A 17866-nucleotide genomic window follows, 5' to 3' on the forward strand; every position below is an offset into this window, starting at 1 on the left:
GCAATTCATATTTTCTTCACAGAATTTTACAGCACAAGAGATGCAGGAGTCAGCAATTACTATCATATATATGGAGGATATAATGGTGCTGCATGATAATATCAGACTAATTCATTGTGCAACCTATGTTGAGATATTCCAAAATAAAGAATGTACACAAAGAACAATATCAGATATAACAATCCAGTCACTGAAATGATTTTTATTATAATAATACTTCCACAAACATACCTTGGGTTTCTTCTGATGTCATCCAGTTGACCAACAACATGAGAAACATTAGTACGAATCATTTTAAAGGCAATCTCCTCTTCTCCCATGATTTCAAATCTGATTATTGAAAAATTGAAAATTAATCCATGTTTTGTAAATTAAAACGTTTTTAAAAAATGACCCTTTCCATATTCATTTCCAGAATGTGAATATCAGTATGGTTGTATGGTCTGTTAGCAAAACATATCAATTTATAAAACCTACATGGTAAAAAAGGCGTGAGAACAGTCTGTTTCACCAAGCTCTCATTAATGTTCAGTGTTTCTGCCTGATGACAAGGCATAAGAGGTCAGCCAAGACAGGAGCTGACAAAAATTAACAGAAGAGGAATTCTGGTTTATGCATCTGAATCCAACCTAAACTGACGGAATAAAAACTCCTCTCTGTAAGCTACAACAATTCTAGATAGAGTTAATATTGCTGTATCGGTACAGCTTTCAGTGGGATCAAATACCACAACAAGCCTCTGTAGAAATTGACATGCTTGCAGTGAAATTATGAGCCTGGCTGATATGACAAATGGTGTAAAAGTTCACAATGTACCAGAGATAGGTGAACAGGCACATTGCAGGACATTGTTTTTCTGTTGACAGGGGTGGGGTGCCTTGCAGCAAACATAGCTGCCCCTGATCAAGAACTGCCTGATGCTGGCAGCAATATTTGAAATGGAAATACAAAGTTTTAGTTCCCCATAGAAATATCCTCCACAACAAAAGATTATGCAAAGAAACAATACTATTGGGAATCTTACAAGACAAAAAGACAGTGCACAGCTATTTGCTAACCATGTTGATGGAAAAAAAAGTAGCATTCCATTAATTACTCCACATACTTGTACTTATTTTTATCCTTGTAAGCTTTGCGAATACGGTCAGTAATGGGTTTGCAGTTCATTACAAGTCCTTTGGTCACTGGCGGCTACAATAAACAAGATTTACAAAGTTAGTCAGATGTTCCTTGGAGTATTTGCAAACTTAGTTTACCATATTAAAATTAAATACAAATCTGAACAAGATTCCCTCTCATCGATAAATTAAATTTAAATGCTCTGTAATTCTCTCCCTAAACCTCTTCACCTCTCTTTCCTTGAAGGCCCTGCTTATAACTCATGATCTCTCCTTTGGCTTGGCACGTGTTACTGTTTATGCTTTTATACATTAAAGCTGTTTAGCTGTTAGAAATAATATCCTAATAGGTGTACAATCTCAAAGGTAGAAGTTCCCAATTTAATATCTGGGACATCCATTTGAAAATTGATTTATCCAGTTAATACTTAAGAGTAATTACACAAATCACTGCCAGGGAATTAACTTCTTTTAGTCTTCCTGTGCTGAATGTTATTTACCACAGACCTGGTTAACATCAAGAAGTTACCCAGTATTTAAGATGTTAACACATTATGTGCCTTCATTTTATTTCCACCATTTCTGCAGTTAGAATTACATTTACACGTCAGAAACATAGTCTAATGGTCATCAAGTCACAACTGGATTCTTCCAAATATTCTGCTCTAGTAGAAAATGTTTGATGTAGCAACAGAAATATTTAATTTAAATAAAATGTTGGTCAAAATACAGTTATGTTATTTGATATTCAGAAGAAGTCTCAAATCATTTGCTTACTAACATTTTCAGCTAGTTCAGTTTTAACTGGGGCACTATGAAACATTTTAAAAATTGCTTTATAGTCAAAAAACCCTTGTCCATCAAGCGCACGGTTTGAGAGACTTAACCTGCTGCACTACACAGTGACAGAAATATAGTTCACAGTCCTGAGTTAACAAATGCATCGAGGAGAAATCAAATGCCCCACATGAAAAAAAGACGAAAGGACAGGTCGACCGAATTATTCTTGTTCTAACGTGTGCAATTCCTAGGCAAGGGCCACGATACAATAGTAAACCACAAAGTAAAGTACCCCTCCAATGAAAATAAAGTTTAAAGTTAGTACATTACATAAAGTAGGAAAGGTGAAGGTTATTTGCCAAGTACTTACCAGGTTTGGATCATAATATGCCTCCAGAGTGGGTGGTACTTTATCAATTTGAGTAGCATTTGTGGGAAGCATCTTGGAGCAATTGATCAGCATCTGTTCCAGACCAGTTAGGTCCTATATACAGTATATAAAAACAGTTAAACCAGAAAAAATGTGACTGATCACAAGAGAAAAGTATCCTCAATCCTGATCCAGTGATCCTAAAGGATACAAAAAAATCTCAACAAACATAATGATTGTGAGCAACATAAAAACATTAATACAACTACCATAAAATTTATACTTTTTATAGTTTGCAATGTTTTAGAAATAAGTAAACACATGAAGGAAGCATATGTCAGGTATATACAGGATAGATCGAGTGAATCCTTAGAAGAGTATAAAGGAAGTAGGAGTACACTTAAGAGGGCAATTAGGAGGGCAAAAAGGGACATGAGATAGTTTTGGCAAACAGAATTAAGGAGAATTCAAAGGGTTTTTACAAAATACATTAAGGACAAAAGGGTAACTAGGGAGAACATAGGGCCCCTCAAAGATCAGCAAGGCGGCCTTTGTGTGGAGCCACAGAAAATGGGGGAGATACTAAATAAGTATTTTGCATCAGTCTGTATTGTGGGAAAGGACATGGAAGATATAGAATGTAGGGAAATAAATGGTGACACCTTGAAAAATGTCCATATTACAGAGGAGGAATGCTGGATGTCTTGAAACAGGTAAAAGTAGATAAATCACCAGGACCTGATCAGGTGTACCCTGGAACTCTGTGGGAAGCTAGAGAAGTGATTGCTGGGCCTCTTGCTGAGATATTTGTATCATTAATAGTCATAGGTGAGGTGCCGGAAGACTGGAGTCTTTTCCCTGGGGTCGGGGAGTCCAGAATTAGAGGACATAGGTTTAGGGTGAGAGGGACAAGATATAAAAGAGACCTAAGGGGCAACTTTTTCACACATAGGGTGGTACATGTATGGAATAAGGTGTCAGTGGAAGTGGTGGAGGCTGGTACAATTGCAACATTTAAGAGGCATTTGGATGTGTATATGAATAGGAAGGATTTGGAGGGATATGGGCTGGGTCCTGGCAGGTGGGACTAGATTGGGTTGGGATATCTGGTCGGCTTGGACGGGTTGGATCGAAGGGTCTGTTTCCATATTGTACATCTCTATGACATGCTGGCATATTTCAATACAGAAATGTCAATGCTCATGCTAAAATTTAAGATACACTCTTCACAGACGCTGTCAGATATGCTGAGATTCCCTCGCAATTTCCGTTTTGGTGTATGAAATATCAATAGTTAATTGTTATCACTTTCAATTGTGATAACAATTTTCAATGGGATTTCCCACTTGAAAATGATTTTCGTAGAACCACTTCAAACTGGCTTCAAACAACTTTACAACAATACTACTTTTTGGCTGAGCAGTGCACCAAGTTATTAATTAATTTTTAAAAGAATTCTCCCCCACTAATCACAACACAACCTCTAGCCTTTTGAGTTTCAACTTCAGACCTTTGGCCAGATCATTGGTCTTCATTCTATCTCAATGTCTTTGATAACAACACATGTTAAGGCTTTCCATTATTTGCTTCCTAATACAACTCTTTTTAAAGATGCCGTCTTTCAATTTATTTTACAACATTACAAGTTCACAAGATATAGGAGCAGTATTAGGCCATTCATCCCAATGAGTCTGCTCCACTGTTTGATCATAGCTGATACACCCCTCACCCCCATTTTCCTGCCTTCAACCCATTACCAATAAAAATGTATAACTTCTCCCAGCATCCACCGCACTTTGGGGAGCAAGCAAATTCCACAGATTTTCAACCCTTTGGGAGAAGGAGTTTCTTCACAACTCTGTTTTAAATTTGCTATCCCTTATCCTAAGACTATAACCTCTCATCCTAGAATGCCCCACAAGAGGAAGCATCCACTCCACATCTATTTTATTCACACATTTTATTATCTTGAATACTTCAATTTGATCTCCTCCCATTCTTCTGAATTCCAGACAGTATACACTTTAAATCTCTCTTCATATGACAAACCCCTCACCTCTGGGATCAATCTAGTGAATCTCCTCTAAACTGCCTCCAATGCCACTTCATTGTTCCTCAAATAAGGGGACCAAAACTGTGCACAGTATCTGTACAGTCTCACCAATACCTTGTATAGTTGCAACAATATGTCCCTACCTTTATATTCTATTTCTTTAACTATAAAAGCCAACATTCCATTTGCTTTCTTTATTATCTGCCATACCTGCATGCTAGTTTTCTGTGACTCATGAACGGGAACACCTAGATCCTTCTGGACTGGAGCATTTCAAACTCTATGCCCATTTAGACAATAGGTTAGCTTCCCATTTTTTCCAACCCAAATGCATGACCTCGCACTTATGCATGTTAAACTTCATCTGCTATATTTCGGCGCACTCTCCTAACCTATCCATATCCATTTGTAAGGTTCTTATTTCCTCATTGCAATTTACCATCCCGCTGATTTTTGTGCTGTCCGCAAATTTGGCTATATAGCCTTCTACCCCATATCCAAGTTGTCAATGTAGATTATAAATAACAGGGTCCAAAGACTGAACCCTGTGGCACGCCACTAATTATATCTTGCCACCTAGGAAAAAAACCCAATTATCCCAACTGTCTATCTTTTGTCCATCAGTCAAACATCTACCCAGACTAATAAATTACCCCAATCCCATATAGTCCATCCTTGTGGATTAACCTTTTGTGCAGCACCTTGTCAAACCTTATTATGTTCCCTATTGATGGCAAAGACACAGATTTGGTTGCAATATAGTATCGACCCTTATTGATTTTAGAGTTATAGAGATATACAGCATAGAAAAAGGCTCTTTTTTCTTTATTTATTCACGGGATGAAGGTGTCACCGACTAAGCAGCATTTATGGCCCATCCCTAATTACCCAGATGGCAGTAAGAGTCAGCCACATTGCTGTTGCCTGGAGTCATATGTAGGCCAGACCAGGTAAGGGCCTTAGTGAACTAGAAGGGTTCTTCTGACAATCAATTCATGGTCACCATTAGAGTCTTAATTCCAGATATTTACTGAATTCAAATTCCACCATCTGCAGTGGCGGGATTTGAACCTGGGTCCCCAGAATGTTATCTGGGTCTCTGAATTAGCAGTACAGCAATAATACCACAATGCCATCGCCTCCCCAAGGCTTTTATTCTATGTTTTTATTGAAGTACAAGCATGCAAAGCTTGCTCACTATTTTCAATCTTCTGCTGTAAAATGTAAGATGGGAGTGTGCAGCAGGACCTGGGTGTCCTTGTGCACCAGTCGCTGAAGTCGAGCATACAGGTGCAGCAGGCGGTAAAGGCGGCAAATAATATGTTGGCCTTCATTGCGAGAGGTTTCGAATACAGGAGCAGGGATGTGTTGTTCCAGTTGTACAGGGCTTTGGCTCTAGAATACTGGGTGCAGTTTTGGTCTTCTTTTCTCATGAAGGATGCTCTTGCTTTCAAGGGAGTGCAGCGAAGGTTTACCAGGCTGGTTCCGGGGATGGCAAGGCTGACTAGTTCAGGATTGTTTTCACTGGAGTTCAGACAAATGAGGGGGATCTCAGATATACAAAATTCTAACAGGATGAGATAGGATAGATGCAGGGAGGATGTTCCCGATGGTGGGTGTGTCTAGAACTAGAAGTCACAGTCTGAGGATTCGGGGTAGAACATTTAGGACACAGATGAGGAGACATTTCTTCACAGGAAGTAGAGGTGGCTAGATATAGCACTTGGGGTGAATGGGATCAAAGGTTATGGAGAGAATGCAGGATTATATTACTGAGTTGAACGATCTGTCATGATCATGATGAATGGCATAGCAGGCTTGATGGGCCTCCTCCTCCTCCTACCTTCTATGTTTCTATGTGAATTGGTACAAAAGGTTTACCTGCAAGCTCAGTGGGAGCTCATGAATCCTAGTTGCTAGCGTTCGGATTTCTCGATCAGAAAGGATTCCCGATCGATCAGTGTCGACTTCATCAAAAACATCAGAAAGGTTTAACGGCTGCAGTGCACTCATTACATAATAAAAATATGAAAATGCAAACTGCATGTCTTCAGAATGACGCACTTTATGGTTAGAAGTCTTGTCAAATGCTTCTGGAAACCTACCAAGTAATAAAGCCATTTTAAGAAATGAACATAAATATCAGAAAACAAAAGAAAATGTCAGAAATACTCAGCAAGTCTACATCACTTGTGGACTTAGTTAAGATTCCAGATTATGACCTTTCTTTAGAATGAACAAATATTAAACTCCAAATTAAGTCTAATCTTTGACACAGACCTGGAATTGAATTGGCGATTTTCTTGGGTCTGTTGGACTCAGTTATAGCTTCTACATTATAACAGTGACAGCACTTCAAACATACTTCAATTGGTTATAAAACACTTTGAAACATTTGATGGTTATAAAAAGTGCCACAGAAATAGAAGTCTTTTCTTTCATCTGAATTCTAAGCTAATATTTTTAATATTTCAAACATAAGAACATATTTTCATGGAAATATAAGCCATGATGTAAATTGAAAAAAACTTTTGTTGGCTTTCATTCATTAGTTCAGATGTTTGACACTAAGTGTTGCATTGATTAGCATTCTAAAACCATACATTCTAGTAAGGTTTCACCAACATCATTTGCTATATTTTGAACATGTTTTTATCACATCTCTAATTAAAGTCAAGACATGCTGTAAATGAAAATTAGGGATCTATTAAAAATAGTTATTTTCTGTGGTTTCTATATTAACACTGTTTGAAAGCTAGAAAATTATCAGTATCTCACATAGCCTGAAGATCATCCATGATAATCCGGTCAATCATATGAGGCATATGGGCAGGAACTTTTCTAGAAGCAAATCCAAACTTAGTATTAAGAAGTTTATTTACATAGCGCAGTGAATCTGCAAATGTGTCTCTAAGTTTTCTTCCCACGTGCTTACTGTCAGTGTGGTATGCAAGTGCTTTTTCCAGTTTTGCATCCTCCTGAAGTAAAACAAAATGACTCGTGTAAGGTACGAAGGCTAAAAGTTTAGATGCTCATTTTCAAGTGAAACTGATTTCTAGATATAAAATATGCCTTATTCAAAGGAAATATTCATCAAAAGATTGCATTATTTAGTACAAAAGTCATTTATCAACAGCATAGCCTTAGAGTTCAGTCCAACATGAAGCAAAATCAATGAAAATATATGCAACCGATATTCTGATTAAATCTGAATTACACCAACGGATCAAAACGGGGGAGAAGTTGAATGAGGGGCTAGAGAATTAACCATTCTATATTTCTACTCAGGAATGTCGGAGTATATATAACATACACAGTCAAGCTCTCTACACACTGCTTCAACAGTGCGACTTCTTTGCTTCAACCTTGCAAAAGCCCTCCATATGACAGCATTTATGTAGGGCCTCCATCATAGAAATACATCCCAGGGTCAGAGAAGTATTATCAAAATTAAATGATGCATAAAGCAAATGAAAATTTTAAGAAAAATTATGAAAGGTATGTTCAAATGGTATGGTATAGGTCTGGCAGATTGCAAATAATATGCTCCTATTGGCACAAATGAGACCTTGTGCGATACAAAATATTAAAATGAATTCCCTCTAAACTGGCTCTCTTGTTTAAATATATGCAGTATTAACAATATTTTGCTGTGATAAACTAAAGCATACTTGATACCAGTTGAACAAGTCTTCACCATAAAATATTACAAATGCTTCAATTACTTCAATACAAACCCCACTCATTTCACAACTTTATACTATGCAAATGGGGGAATACATTTTTATGTATGACTTACTTCTACTAGATCCTGGAAATATCCTTGCTTTTCCCAAGGTAAAAAGCCAACATCACTCCCAGTGTAATACTGCAGCTTTCTATTGACATTTCCTGGGCTGCTTTTTATTTCTGTATTTGCAGTGTCAGGATTAGCTTCTCTTAGGAATCTTTGCTCTTGGGGCTTGAAGTTCTTTTCTATTGCCCTCACATTCTGATCTTGTTTTAACTTGCTGCTATCATTTGGTATAAGGATATTAAGTATTTTCTGTGATGTCATAGGTCTGACGTCAGATTTTTGGAGTTCTGGTGCATTTTTAGAAGGGCTTTTTAATAGATTGTTTATTTTCATTGAAAGCAAGGAATTTAGAGTCACTTGATCACTGGCTTGTTCATTTCTTCCAACCCGCCCATTCTCAATTTGTTTTTCTGTTAGGTGATTCTTAGCATCATCATCTTCAATATGTCCTTCACCAGCAACTTCTCTTTCCAACAAGCCTACATTCTTTTCCAAAGCAATATGTTTTGGATGTTGGACAATATATTTATTACCATTTTGTTGTGAAAAATGTGCAAGCTTTCTGAATGGTTCCAAAATCAACACCTTTGTTCGATTGTACCCTTTAAGTGTGATATCACCAGTTTCTAGTTTTGTATCCAATTCTTTTAATTCTTTCTGAACATCAACAGGCAGTAGAGATGTGTTAATAAACTGAAGATCCATTAGAAGACTGATATTCAACTCATCTAAAGTCCTTTCGCGGATTTTGGGAAATTGTAGCTCTTCAGCAATATCTTTGAATTGAATTTCCATTTCTAGCGGTGCTTCAGTGTAATTTATAGTCTTTTCTTGCTTCTTCGAATTGACAGTTTGGTTTGATTTCTGATCTTCTCTGGTATCAGCTTCTACAGTGAAGTGCATTTTAAACTCCTTGTCATTTTTATCCAGCAAAGTCAAATTGAAATGGATTGTAGTTGCATTCATTCCTCCGTGCATGATCAAGTGAATAGTCTTCCATTTGTTAGCCACAGAAGCATGGCGAACTACAACATTATCAGTAAACGAAGCCTCTGTAATTTTGTTTGCCAAGGCCCCAAAACGGAAATAAGGCAAGGCCTCACCTTTCGGAAGCACGTAATGAGTCTGATTAAGGTGGAGATTTACATCATACATCTGGTCAAAGTGTTCTGTGGATGAAGTAGGTGCAACAAAATTAATAACAAAGATATTAAAATAAAATAACCATATAAAAGTAGTGGTTGAGAACCAAGTTCACAATTCAGGATCAATTCCATTTTGGCGGACCATCAAAATTTTGTTTCTTCACCCATTTCAAATCAAATGCACGTTTTGAGACAAATGGAAAACATCTTCACAAAAAACTTAGAATTCGAAGAAAAATAAAACTGCTAGGAACAAATTCAATTTGATATCTAATAAGTTCTTACAACTGTTTTCAAACATCAACGTTAAAAGTTGACATGAATAACTTTTATTTAGTTTCTTCATAAATGACTGGAGTCCAGAAATCTCAAGTATTATTCCCTCTGAGCTGCATGGCACGTAGGAAACTAGGCCATAATTTGCAATGCAGGAAACAGGTTGGGCACAAACAATATTTTAAGATGCACAGCAACCATAAAGGGACTGCATAGTGCAACAAACAGACTGCGCACTAAGTAAACTCAGAGGGAACATGGCTAACTTTACGACTGAAGCCTTTATTTCTTTCAAACTCATGGTGTCTCTGCAGAGCTGTCTCGTCATATCTATGCACGAATGTGGGTGCTTGAGATTAAGGGGTTTGCTTCTGCATAGCAGCTTAGTTGATAACCAGTTTTGCCACTTGCCCAAAGAATACACTCATTTATCCAAATCATGACTCCAATTCATTTATTAAAACAGTTATTTTTGATTTTATTGAAGGAATCTGGTGAAAGCCTCCTTAGTTCCAGATGACAGTAATAAAGCGAAACAAATTGACCATTTTGGTGATTAAATAAAACATTTACACTTCTAGTACAGTTCATGATGCAATAAATGCATTTCTATCAGAGCCATAAATATCAGAATCTTGCTTTTATCATACTTGCTACAGTAATATTAATTATTTACAAACTGCAACATCTTCAATAAATGTTTATTCAATAAACAGATACTCAAAACCTACGAGCAAACAGGGCTAAGACCCAATCCATATAGTAATTACCAAATATTAGCAAGCAAGAAAAAATATTTGAGCCATTAAGAGGAGATATTTTTGAAAACTTCTCATTTGTTTATAACTAGAAACTGTTGTAAAACAAAATTTACACAAAGGTTGTCAATGTGCTTAAGTAAAAATCTTCTAGGAGAAAGATGCAGATGCTGGAGATCAGAGCTGAAAATGTATTGCTGAAAAAGCGCAGCAGGTCAGGCAGCATCCAAGGAGCAGGAGAATCGACGTTTCGGGCAGGGCTCATTCCAAAACGTAAATGCTCCTTGGATGCTGCCTGACCTGCTGTGCTTTTCCAGCAACACATTTTCAGCATTGTACTTAAAGGACAGGAAATAGTCATTCAATCTAACAAGTCAGTTCTATGCCACCTTTCCCCTTCTTCAACAGACATAATAAGCATATCTTTCTGTGCATTTGTTCCTCATCTGTTTATCTTGCTTCTCCTAACAACTGCATGCATTATTATTTTTACCCAGAGATTAGTGAGAATCTGGAACTACCACATAGACTGGGTGAAGAGGTTTCTCCTAAATTCCCTTTAGGGTTTATTTATTCATGACTACCTTCCATTTGTAGCATCTAGTTCTGGTATCCCATGCAAGTGGAAACATTTCCACTGTGCTGACCCAAACAAAATTTTCACAATGCCAAAAACCTCTATTAGGCAATTCATCAGTCTTCATTCTTCCAAACAAAAAGTGAACCGCCAGCATGGTCAATCTTTCTTGATATGTATAACCTTTAAGCTCTCGCATCATTCTAAAATCTCATCATGATTCTAACATTTTGAGACATGTGTAGATCAAAACTGTTCACAGCACTTCCAGGTCTGGTCTGATCAAGGATCTACACAAGTTTGTTCACCTCCCCACATTTTCAGTTTTACACCTCCAGAAATAAACCCCAGTACTTCTAGAAAGTAATGCACATTACTAAGATCATAATGATCCATTTCTCCAACTTACTTCAAAACGTCCCAAGCAAATGTACCCTCCCTCCTCTTCTCACCAAAAATGCATCACGTCATAAATATCTACATTGAAATTTATTTGCCAAATAGAGTACATACACATTCAGCAGGTTTATTAATGTCTTCCTTTATTTTGCTGTAGTGCTGCTTTGTAATTAACTCTCCAATTTGGTGCAAATTACAAATTCTGAAAATTCCAAAATTGAGACAAAATTGTTTAAGTAAATAGTGAATAGCAAACCTAGCAATAATCCTCATGGAAGGTCACTCTTCAACATCTACCAGCCTGAGTAACTTCTTTTAACCACTGCATCCACTATTCTGGAGCCACCATTTAAGAAAAATCCTAGGATATTAGGACAGGGAATTTGTTGACATTTAATCCTATTAATTTCTACAATTCTTTATTAACATATTCTTTGAAGATCCCCATTCTTTACTGACCCTTGGTTCCCCACTATATCTTTTGTTTGTGGTAAGAGCAGTAAATCAGGAGATGGAAGAGAGAGGAATTTAGAGAAATTATGATCACAAGGGAAGCAGCAGTAAGCAAACTGAAGAAATTGCAACTGACAAGTCTCCAGACATAGATGTGTTGCACCCTAGGGTTTTGAAAGAGGTTATTAATGCGATAGTAACTAGTGTTAATTTTCCAAAAGTTCAATTTTAGAAATACTCCAGACTGGACATTATCAAATACAAAGCCTCTATTCAAGAAGGGAGGAGGTCAGAAAATAGGGCAGTTAGCTTTACTTCGGTCATGGGGAAGGTGTTAGATTTGTTAATTAAAGAAATTATAGCCATGCACTTTGAAAGTCTAAAGGCAACCAGACAATTCAACATGGTTTTATCAAAGGCAAATCACATTTAACTCCTGGCCCATAGCTTATCATGCCTGTCATTTTAAATGAAATCATCATTGGCCACAAATGATAGCTTTGAAAGCCACGTCCACAACCCGAGAAAAATAAATAAAAATTAAATCTGATGTTGATGTTCCTGATAATTCCAAAAACAATACCCATTTCTATATGTAAGTAATTATCAAACCTGCCACTAGTCTATTCCTGATATTTTTTTGTTTTCAAAAAGATTGCAACAAAGTTATTAAACTGGCTCATTGTTTCCCTCTCCAAGAAATACTTTATATTTTCAGAATAAATGTTGCTTATCAATCTGTGTTTTCTGTACTTGCAAAGTATTTCTTGGAGAGCGAAACAATAAGCCAGTTTAATAACTTTGTTGCAATCTTTGTTGCATTTATTCTGAAAATATAAAGTGTATACTAAAGGCATTAATGGATATCATATAATTGCAGTTCACACTTACCTTCCCCACAATCACCAGCATCAAATCCACATGATAAGACATTACAAGCTTGATCACAAAACTTGTCAGCCAGCCAGGAGTTGGCACAACCTTGGTTGCAATACGTTACTCCAGGGAGCCCTGCAGCAAACTGCCAGGCCTGTACATTCAGCACTCCTCCGGCACCACCACCACGAGGACCTGCAGTGTTACCTGCAAATAAAGCAATCCTATTTAGTAATCTGGTTAAACTGAGAAGTAGTTCAACAAGTTTATTAAGCATCCTTCAATTAGTAAAAATATCCCAAAATGCCTTATAGCATGCTATCAAACAAAACTTGACATCAAGTTACATTAGGAGACATGAGGACAAATAATCAAAAACTCAGTCAAACTGATGGGATTCATGGACCATCTTAAAAGGAGTAAAAAGAGATTGTATGTTTAAGGCCCGAAAAAATGGTGGTTAACAGTGAAGGATTAAAAAAAAGGATGCATCTGAGGCTCAATTTAGAAGAGGAGACAGATCAAGAGAGCTGAGAGATTTGCATGGATTACAGAGATAGGAAGGGAGAGCAGTCATCGAAGGATTATACTGAATTAGCACCTTTGATGTAGTAAAGCCTCCAAAGAGGTTTCAAAGACTAAATAAAACCCATTCATTTCTATTAGGTCTTTTGTTTATAATAATCAGAGGTTTCCAGCAGAGGTGGTAGAGGCAGGCACAGTAGATTCATTTAAGATGCGTCTGGACAGATGCAGGGGAGCAGAGGGATACAGATGCTTAGGAATTGACCAACAGGTTTAGACAGTACATTTGGATCGGGTCAAGCTTGGAGGGCCGAAGGGCCTGTGCCTGGACTGTAAACTTTCTTTGTTCTTTGTCCCTTATCATTAAAGAGTCCATTTAAAGTATAACCTTTATTATCTAAAGACACCAAGATGTGTTACAGCATAGCTTATTTTTGAAATCCATGGCTAAACTGACAATACGGCTTCCAGAGTGAGCATGACTGATGATTTCTACCTCCTCCCTAAAGATTCTCAAACTCAATCTCCCTGGCAGACCCATCCTTTCAGCTTGCTCCTGCCCCACTGAACTTGACGTTTTTTTCTCCCTTTGTTCAGTTTGCTCCCACATACGTTTATGATTCCTCTAACACTACCTTCTATTCTATAATGTCCAGTTTCCTGGCTGCAGGCACCACCTCTTCACCATGGGCATGCAATCCCTGTACATATCCATCCCCTTGAGGATGGTCTTGAGCTGTCCACTTCTTCCTTGAGAAAAGAGGCCCGAAACGTTCCCATCCTCCTTCACCTGGCTGAGCTCATCTTAACTTTGAACAACCCCTTTAACTTGTCGCATGTTCTCCAAGTCAAAGGGTGGCTATGAGTACCAGCAATGGACCCAGTTGTGCCTGTCACTGTCCAGTGAGTGGAATGTTCCTTCAGTCCTACTCGGGAACTCTCCCACATTTTCACCAGTACATCAATGACATCAATCGTGCTGATTCTGGTCCGGAATTGGAAAAATTAATTAGCTTTGCTCCAAATTCCATCCCTCTCTCACCTTCATCTGTCCATTTTGGGCTCTCCCCTTCCCTCCCTTTAATTTCTCTGCTTCCATTTCTGGGGACAGACCGTCCACCAATATCGATAACAAGCACATTGACTCCCAGTTGCCTTGACATCATAGCCACAGGGCTTGCGTCCTAGCCACCCATCCTAACATTTACATCCTGGGACTGCAGGATTTTACAAGGAGTTTAACAACTTCAGAGTACAAACTGATTACAACATCCCTTTCCCTCACCCACCCACTGAAACTCATGTCGTGTTGGCTCTGCACTCAGCAAAGGTGACTTTTTTCACTATTTAAATGCACAGCTATTTCACATTTCAATCACTCCTTTATCACCATTAGCACTCCCTTTGCATTTTTCTCTTAGCTCCATCACAATCTGCCCCATTTTCTTCTCCTCCCTCTTTTTTTACAGCATCAAAAGTCATTTTCCAGCCTCGTTTAGTTCCAAAGAAAATAACTGGACTTGAAAGTGGAGGGATACATCCAGCAGAGATGACAGGACTATGGTGTATAGTCAGGTGAGAGCAGCCCTGGAAGTCCTCATCTACGACTACGAACCCCATGAAATCTCATGGCACAAGGTCAAACACAGGCAAGGAAACTTCCTGCTCACTTCCACATAATGACCTTGTCTAAAGAGATGATTCAGTGCTCTTCCATGTTGAAAAACACTTGGAGGAAGCAAAAAAAAAGCAAGAGAACCAAATGTAGTCTGATTGGGGGATTTCAATGTCCACTACCAACAGAGGCTTGGCAGAAGCGCTACTGATCGAGCTGGCCAAGTCATAAAAGGCATCACTGCTAGACTGGGTCTGTGGTAGATGAGGAGGGAACCAACAAGGGGGAAAAATATACTTCAGCCTCATCCTCACTCATCTACCTGATGCACGAACATCTGTCCATGACTGTGTTGGTAAGAGTGACTGACCCCAGAGTCTTTATAGGGAAGAACGTGGGGGAGGAACAAAGAACAAAGAAAATTTACAGCCTGGGAACAGGTCCTTTGGCCCTCCAAGCCTGAGCTGATCCAAATCTACTGTCTAAACCTGTCGCCCAATTCCTAAGTATCTTATCCTTCTGCTCCCCACCTACTTATGCATCTGTCCAGATGCATCTTAAATGAATCTACCACCTCTGTTGGCAACGCATTGCAGACACCCACCACCCTCTGTGTGAAGTACTTGCCACGTGTATCCCCCTTAAACTTTTTACCTCTCACCTTGAAACCGTGACCTCTCGTTATTGAATCCTTCACCCTGGTAAAAAGCCCGTCTCTATCCACCCTGTCTATACCCTTCATGATTTTATAAACCTCAATCAGGTCCCCCCTCAATCTCCTTTCTTTCTAATGAAAACAAACCTAACCTACTCAACCTCTCTTCATAGTTAGCACCTTCCATACCAGGCAACATCCTCGTAAACCTTCTCTGCATCCTCTCCAAAGCGTCCACATCCTTTTGGTAATGTGGCGAACAGAACTGCACACAGTTTTCTAAATACAGCTAAACCAATGTCTTGTACAATTTTAACATGACTTGCCAGCTCTTATACTCAATACCCCGTCGGCAAGCATACCATATGCCTTCTTGACCACTCTATCCATCTGTGCAGCCACCTTCAGGGTACAATAGACCTGTACTCCCAGATCTCTTTGCCCACAACTTTCCCCAAGGCTCTTCCGTTCATTGTATAATTCGCTCTAGAATTAGTCTTGCCAAAATGTATCACCTCACATTTGTCTGGATTGAAATCCATCTGCCACTTTTCCACACAACTCTCCAGTCTATCTATATTCTCTTGTATTCTTGACAGTCTCTTATGCTTTCTGCTATTCCACCAATCTTCGTATCATCTGCAAACTTGCTTATCATATCAACAGTGCCCTCTTCCAGATCATTTATGTATATTACAAACAACAGTGGCCCCAATACTGACCCCTGTGGAACACACTGGTCACCTCTCTCCACTTCAAGAAACTCCCTCCAACTACTACTCTCTGTCTCCTGTTGCTCAACCAGTTCTTTATCCACCTAGCTAGTATCCCCTGCTCACCATGTGACTTCACTTTCTCCATTAGTCTACCATGGGAAACCTTATCAAACCCCTTACTAAAGTCCATGTATATGACATCCATAGCGCTTCCTTCATCTATCAACTTGGTCACTTCCTCAAAGAATTTTATCAAGTTGGTAAGGCACGATCTCGCCCACACAAAACCATGTTGGCCAGAGTTGACTGAACAAAAAACAGTACACTACAGGAGCAGGCTCTTTGACCCAACAAGCCCGCACCAACATATGACATCTTTCTAAACTAAAAACGTCTGTCTTTACGTGGTCCATATCTCTCCATTCTCTGTCTATTCATATATCTAATGAGAAGAGGAGCCTAGGAAAGGAAGTCAATGCAGTAGCAATGACAGAAGTTTCTGAGGGTAATTTAGAAGGCACACCAGAGACTCATTCTAAGAAAGAAGAAACATACTAAGGGGAGGATGAGGCCACCATGGCTGACAAAGGAAGCATAAATCAAAAGAGAAAGCATACAATATGTTGAAGATTAGTGGGAAGCCAGAGAATTGGGAAGCCATTAGGGTAATATTAGGGTAAGATAGCTTGTAATATGAAAGAAGATTACAAGAGATTTTTAAGATATATAAAGATAAGACAGCAAGAGTGGATATTGAACTGCTGGAAAATGAGGCTAGAGTAGTAGTAATGGGGAACAAGACATGGTGGAGGAATTAAATTGTTATTTTGCATCAGTCTTCACAACAAAAGATACTAGCAACAAACCAGAACTTCAAGACAGTCAGGGGGCAGAAGTGAGTGCCATCGCTAAGGTGGTGGTGCTGGGGAAGCTGAAAGGTCTGAAGACGCATAAATCACTCAGACCCAATAGAGTTCTAAAGGAGATAACTGAGGAGATTGTGGAGGCACATTACGGGTGACCTTTCAGGAATCACTGGAGTCAGGGAGGGCATTAGAAGATGGAAAATGGCTAATAAGATACCCTGTTTAAGATAGGAGGGAGGCAGAAATTAGGAAACTATAAGCTGTTTAGCCTGACTTCACTTATTGGTAAGATTTTAGAGTACAGTATTAAGGATGAGATTGCATAGTACTTAGAAATGTATGACAAAATAGGGTTCAGTCAGCACAGCTTCTTCAAGAAGAGGTAATGCCTGACAAAAGCTGTTAGAATTCTTTGAGGTCATAAGTTAGCCAAATGAGTGCCAAGGAATGTGATCTATTTATATTTTCAGAAGGCCTTTGACAAGGTGCCACAAAGGAGGCACAAGATGGGCCATAGCATTAGGGGCAAGGTAATGGCATAGACTAAGGATTGGCTGACTGGTAGAAGGCAGAGAACAGGGATAAAGGGGTCTTTCTCAGGATGGCAGCTGGTGACCAGTGGAGTTCTGGAGGGATCAGTGTTGGGATCACAATTTTTCATGTTATACATTAACAATCTGACCAAAGGAATTGAGGGCATCGTTGCTTAGTTTGCAGATGACACAAAGGTGGTGTGTCAAACATCTCTAAACAGACTGATTAGAAAATTTCTATCCTGAGGAACTCCTGCAGTGGTATCATGTGGCTGAGATAATTGATTGTCAACAACTACAACCATCTGCCTTTGTGCTTGGTATGCCTCCACCTTTTGTATCAGCCTGCCATGAA

At 38.7% G+C, this 17866-nt stretch overlaps 1 protein-coding gene across 2 annotated transcripts in view; it reads right to left on the reverse strand.

Moving 5' to 3' along the window:
• The window catches only part of gnptab (N-acetylglucosamine-1-phosphate transferase subunits alpha and beta), an 88272-nt gene that overhangs the window by 22210 nt on the left and 48196 nt on the right, over positions 1-17866 (reverse strand). For both annotated transcript variants that reach the window (XM_043708746.1, XM_043708747.1), the window contains 7 exons: positions 12617-12808; positions 8121-9286; positions 7100-7299; positions 6203-6422; positions 2269-2382; positions 1106-1191; positions 232-330 (listed from right to left, as the gene is read on the reverse strand). In XM_043708746.1, coding sequence (XP_043564681.1) covers positions 232-330; positions 1106-1191; positions 2269-2382; positions 6203-6422; positions 7100-7299; positions 8121-9286; positions 12617-12808 — 2077 coding nt within the window. The remainder of the gene's footprint in view (positions 1-231; positions 331-1105; positions 1192-2268; positions 2383-6202; positions 6423-7099; positions 7300-8120; positions 9287-12616; positions 12809-17866) is intronic.

This window comes from Chiloscyllium plagiosum, chromosome 19 (genome assembly GCF_004010195.1).
Source record: "Chiloscyllium plagiosum isolate BGI_BamShark_2017 chromosome 19, ASM401019v2, whole genome shotgun sequence".
In the NCBI taxonomy this organism is placed as follows: domain Eukaryota; kingdom Metazoa; phylum Chordata; class Chondrichthyes; order Orectolobiformes; family Hemiscylliidae; genus Chiloscyllium; species Chiloscyllium plagiosum.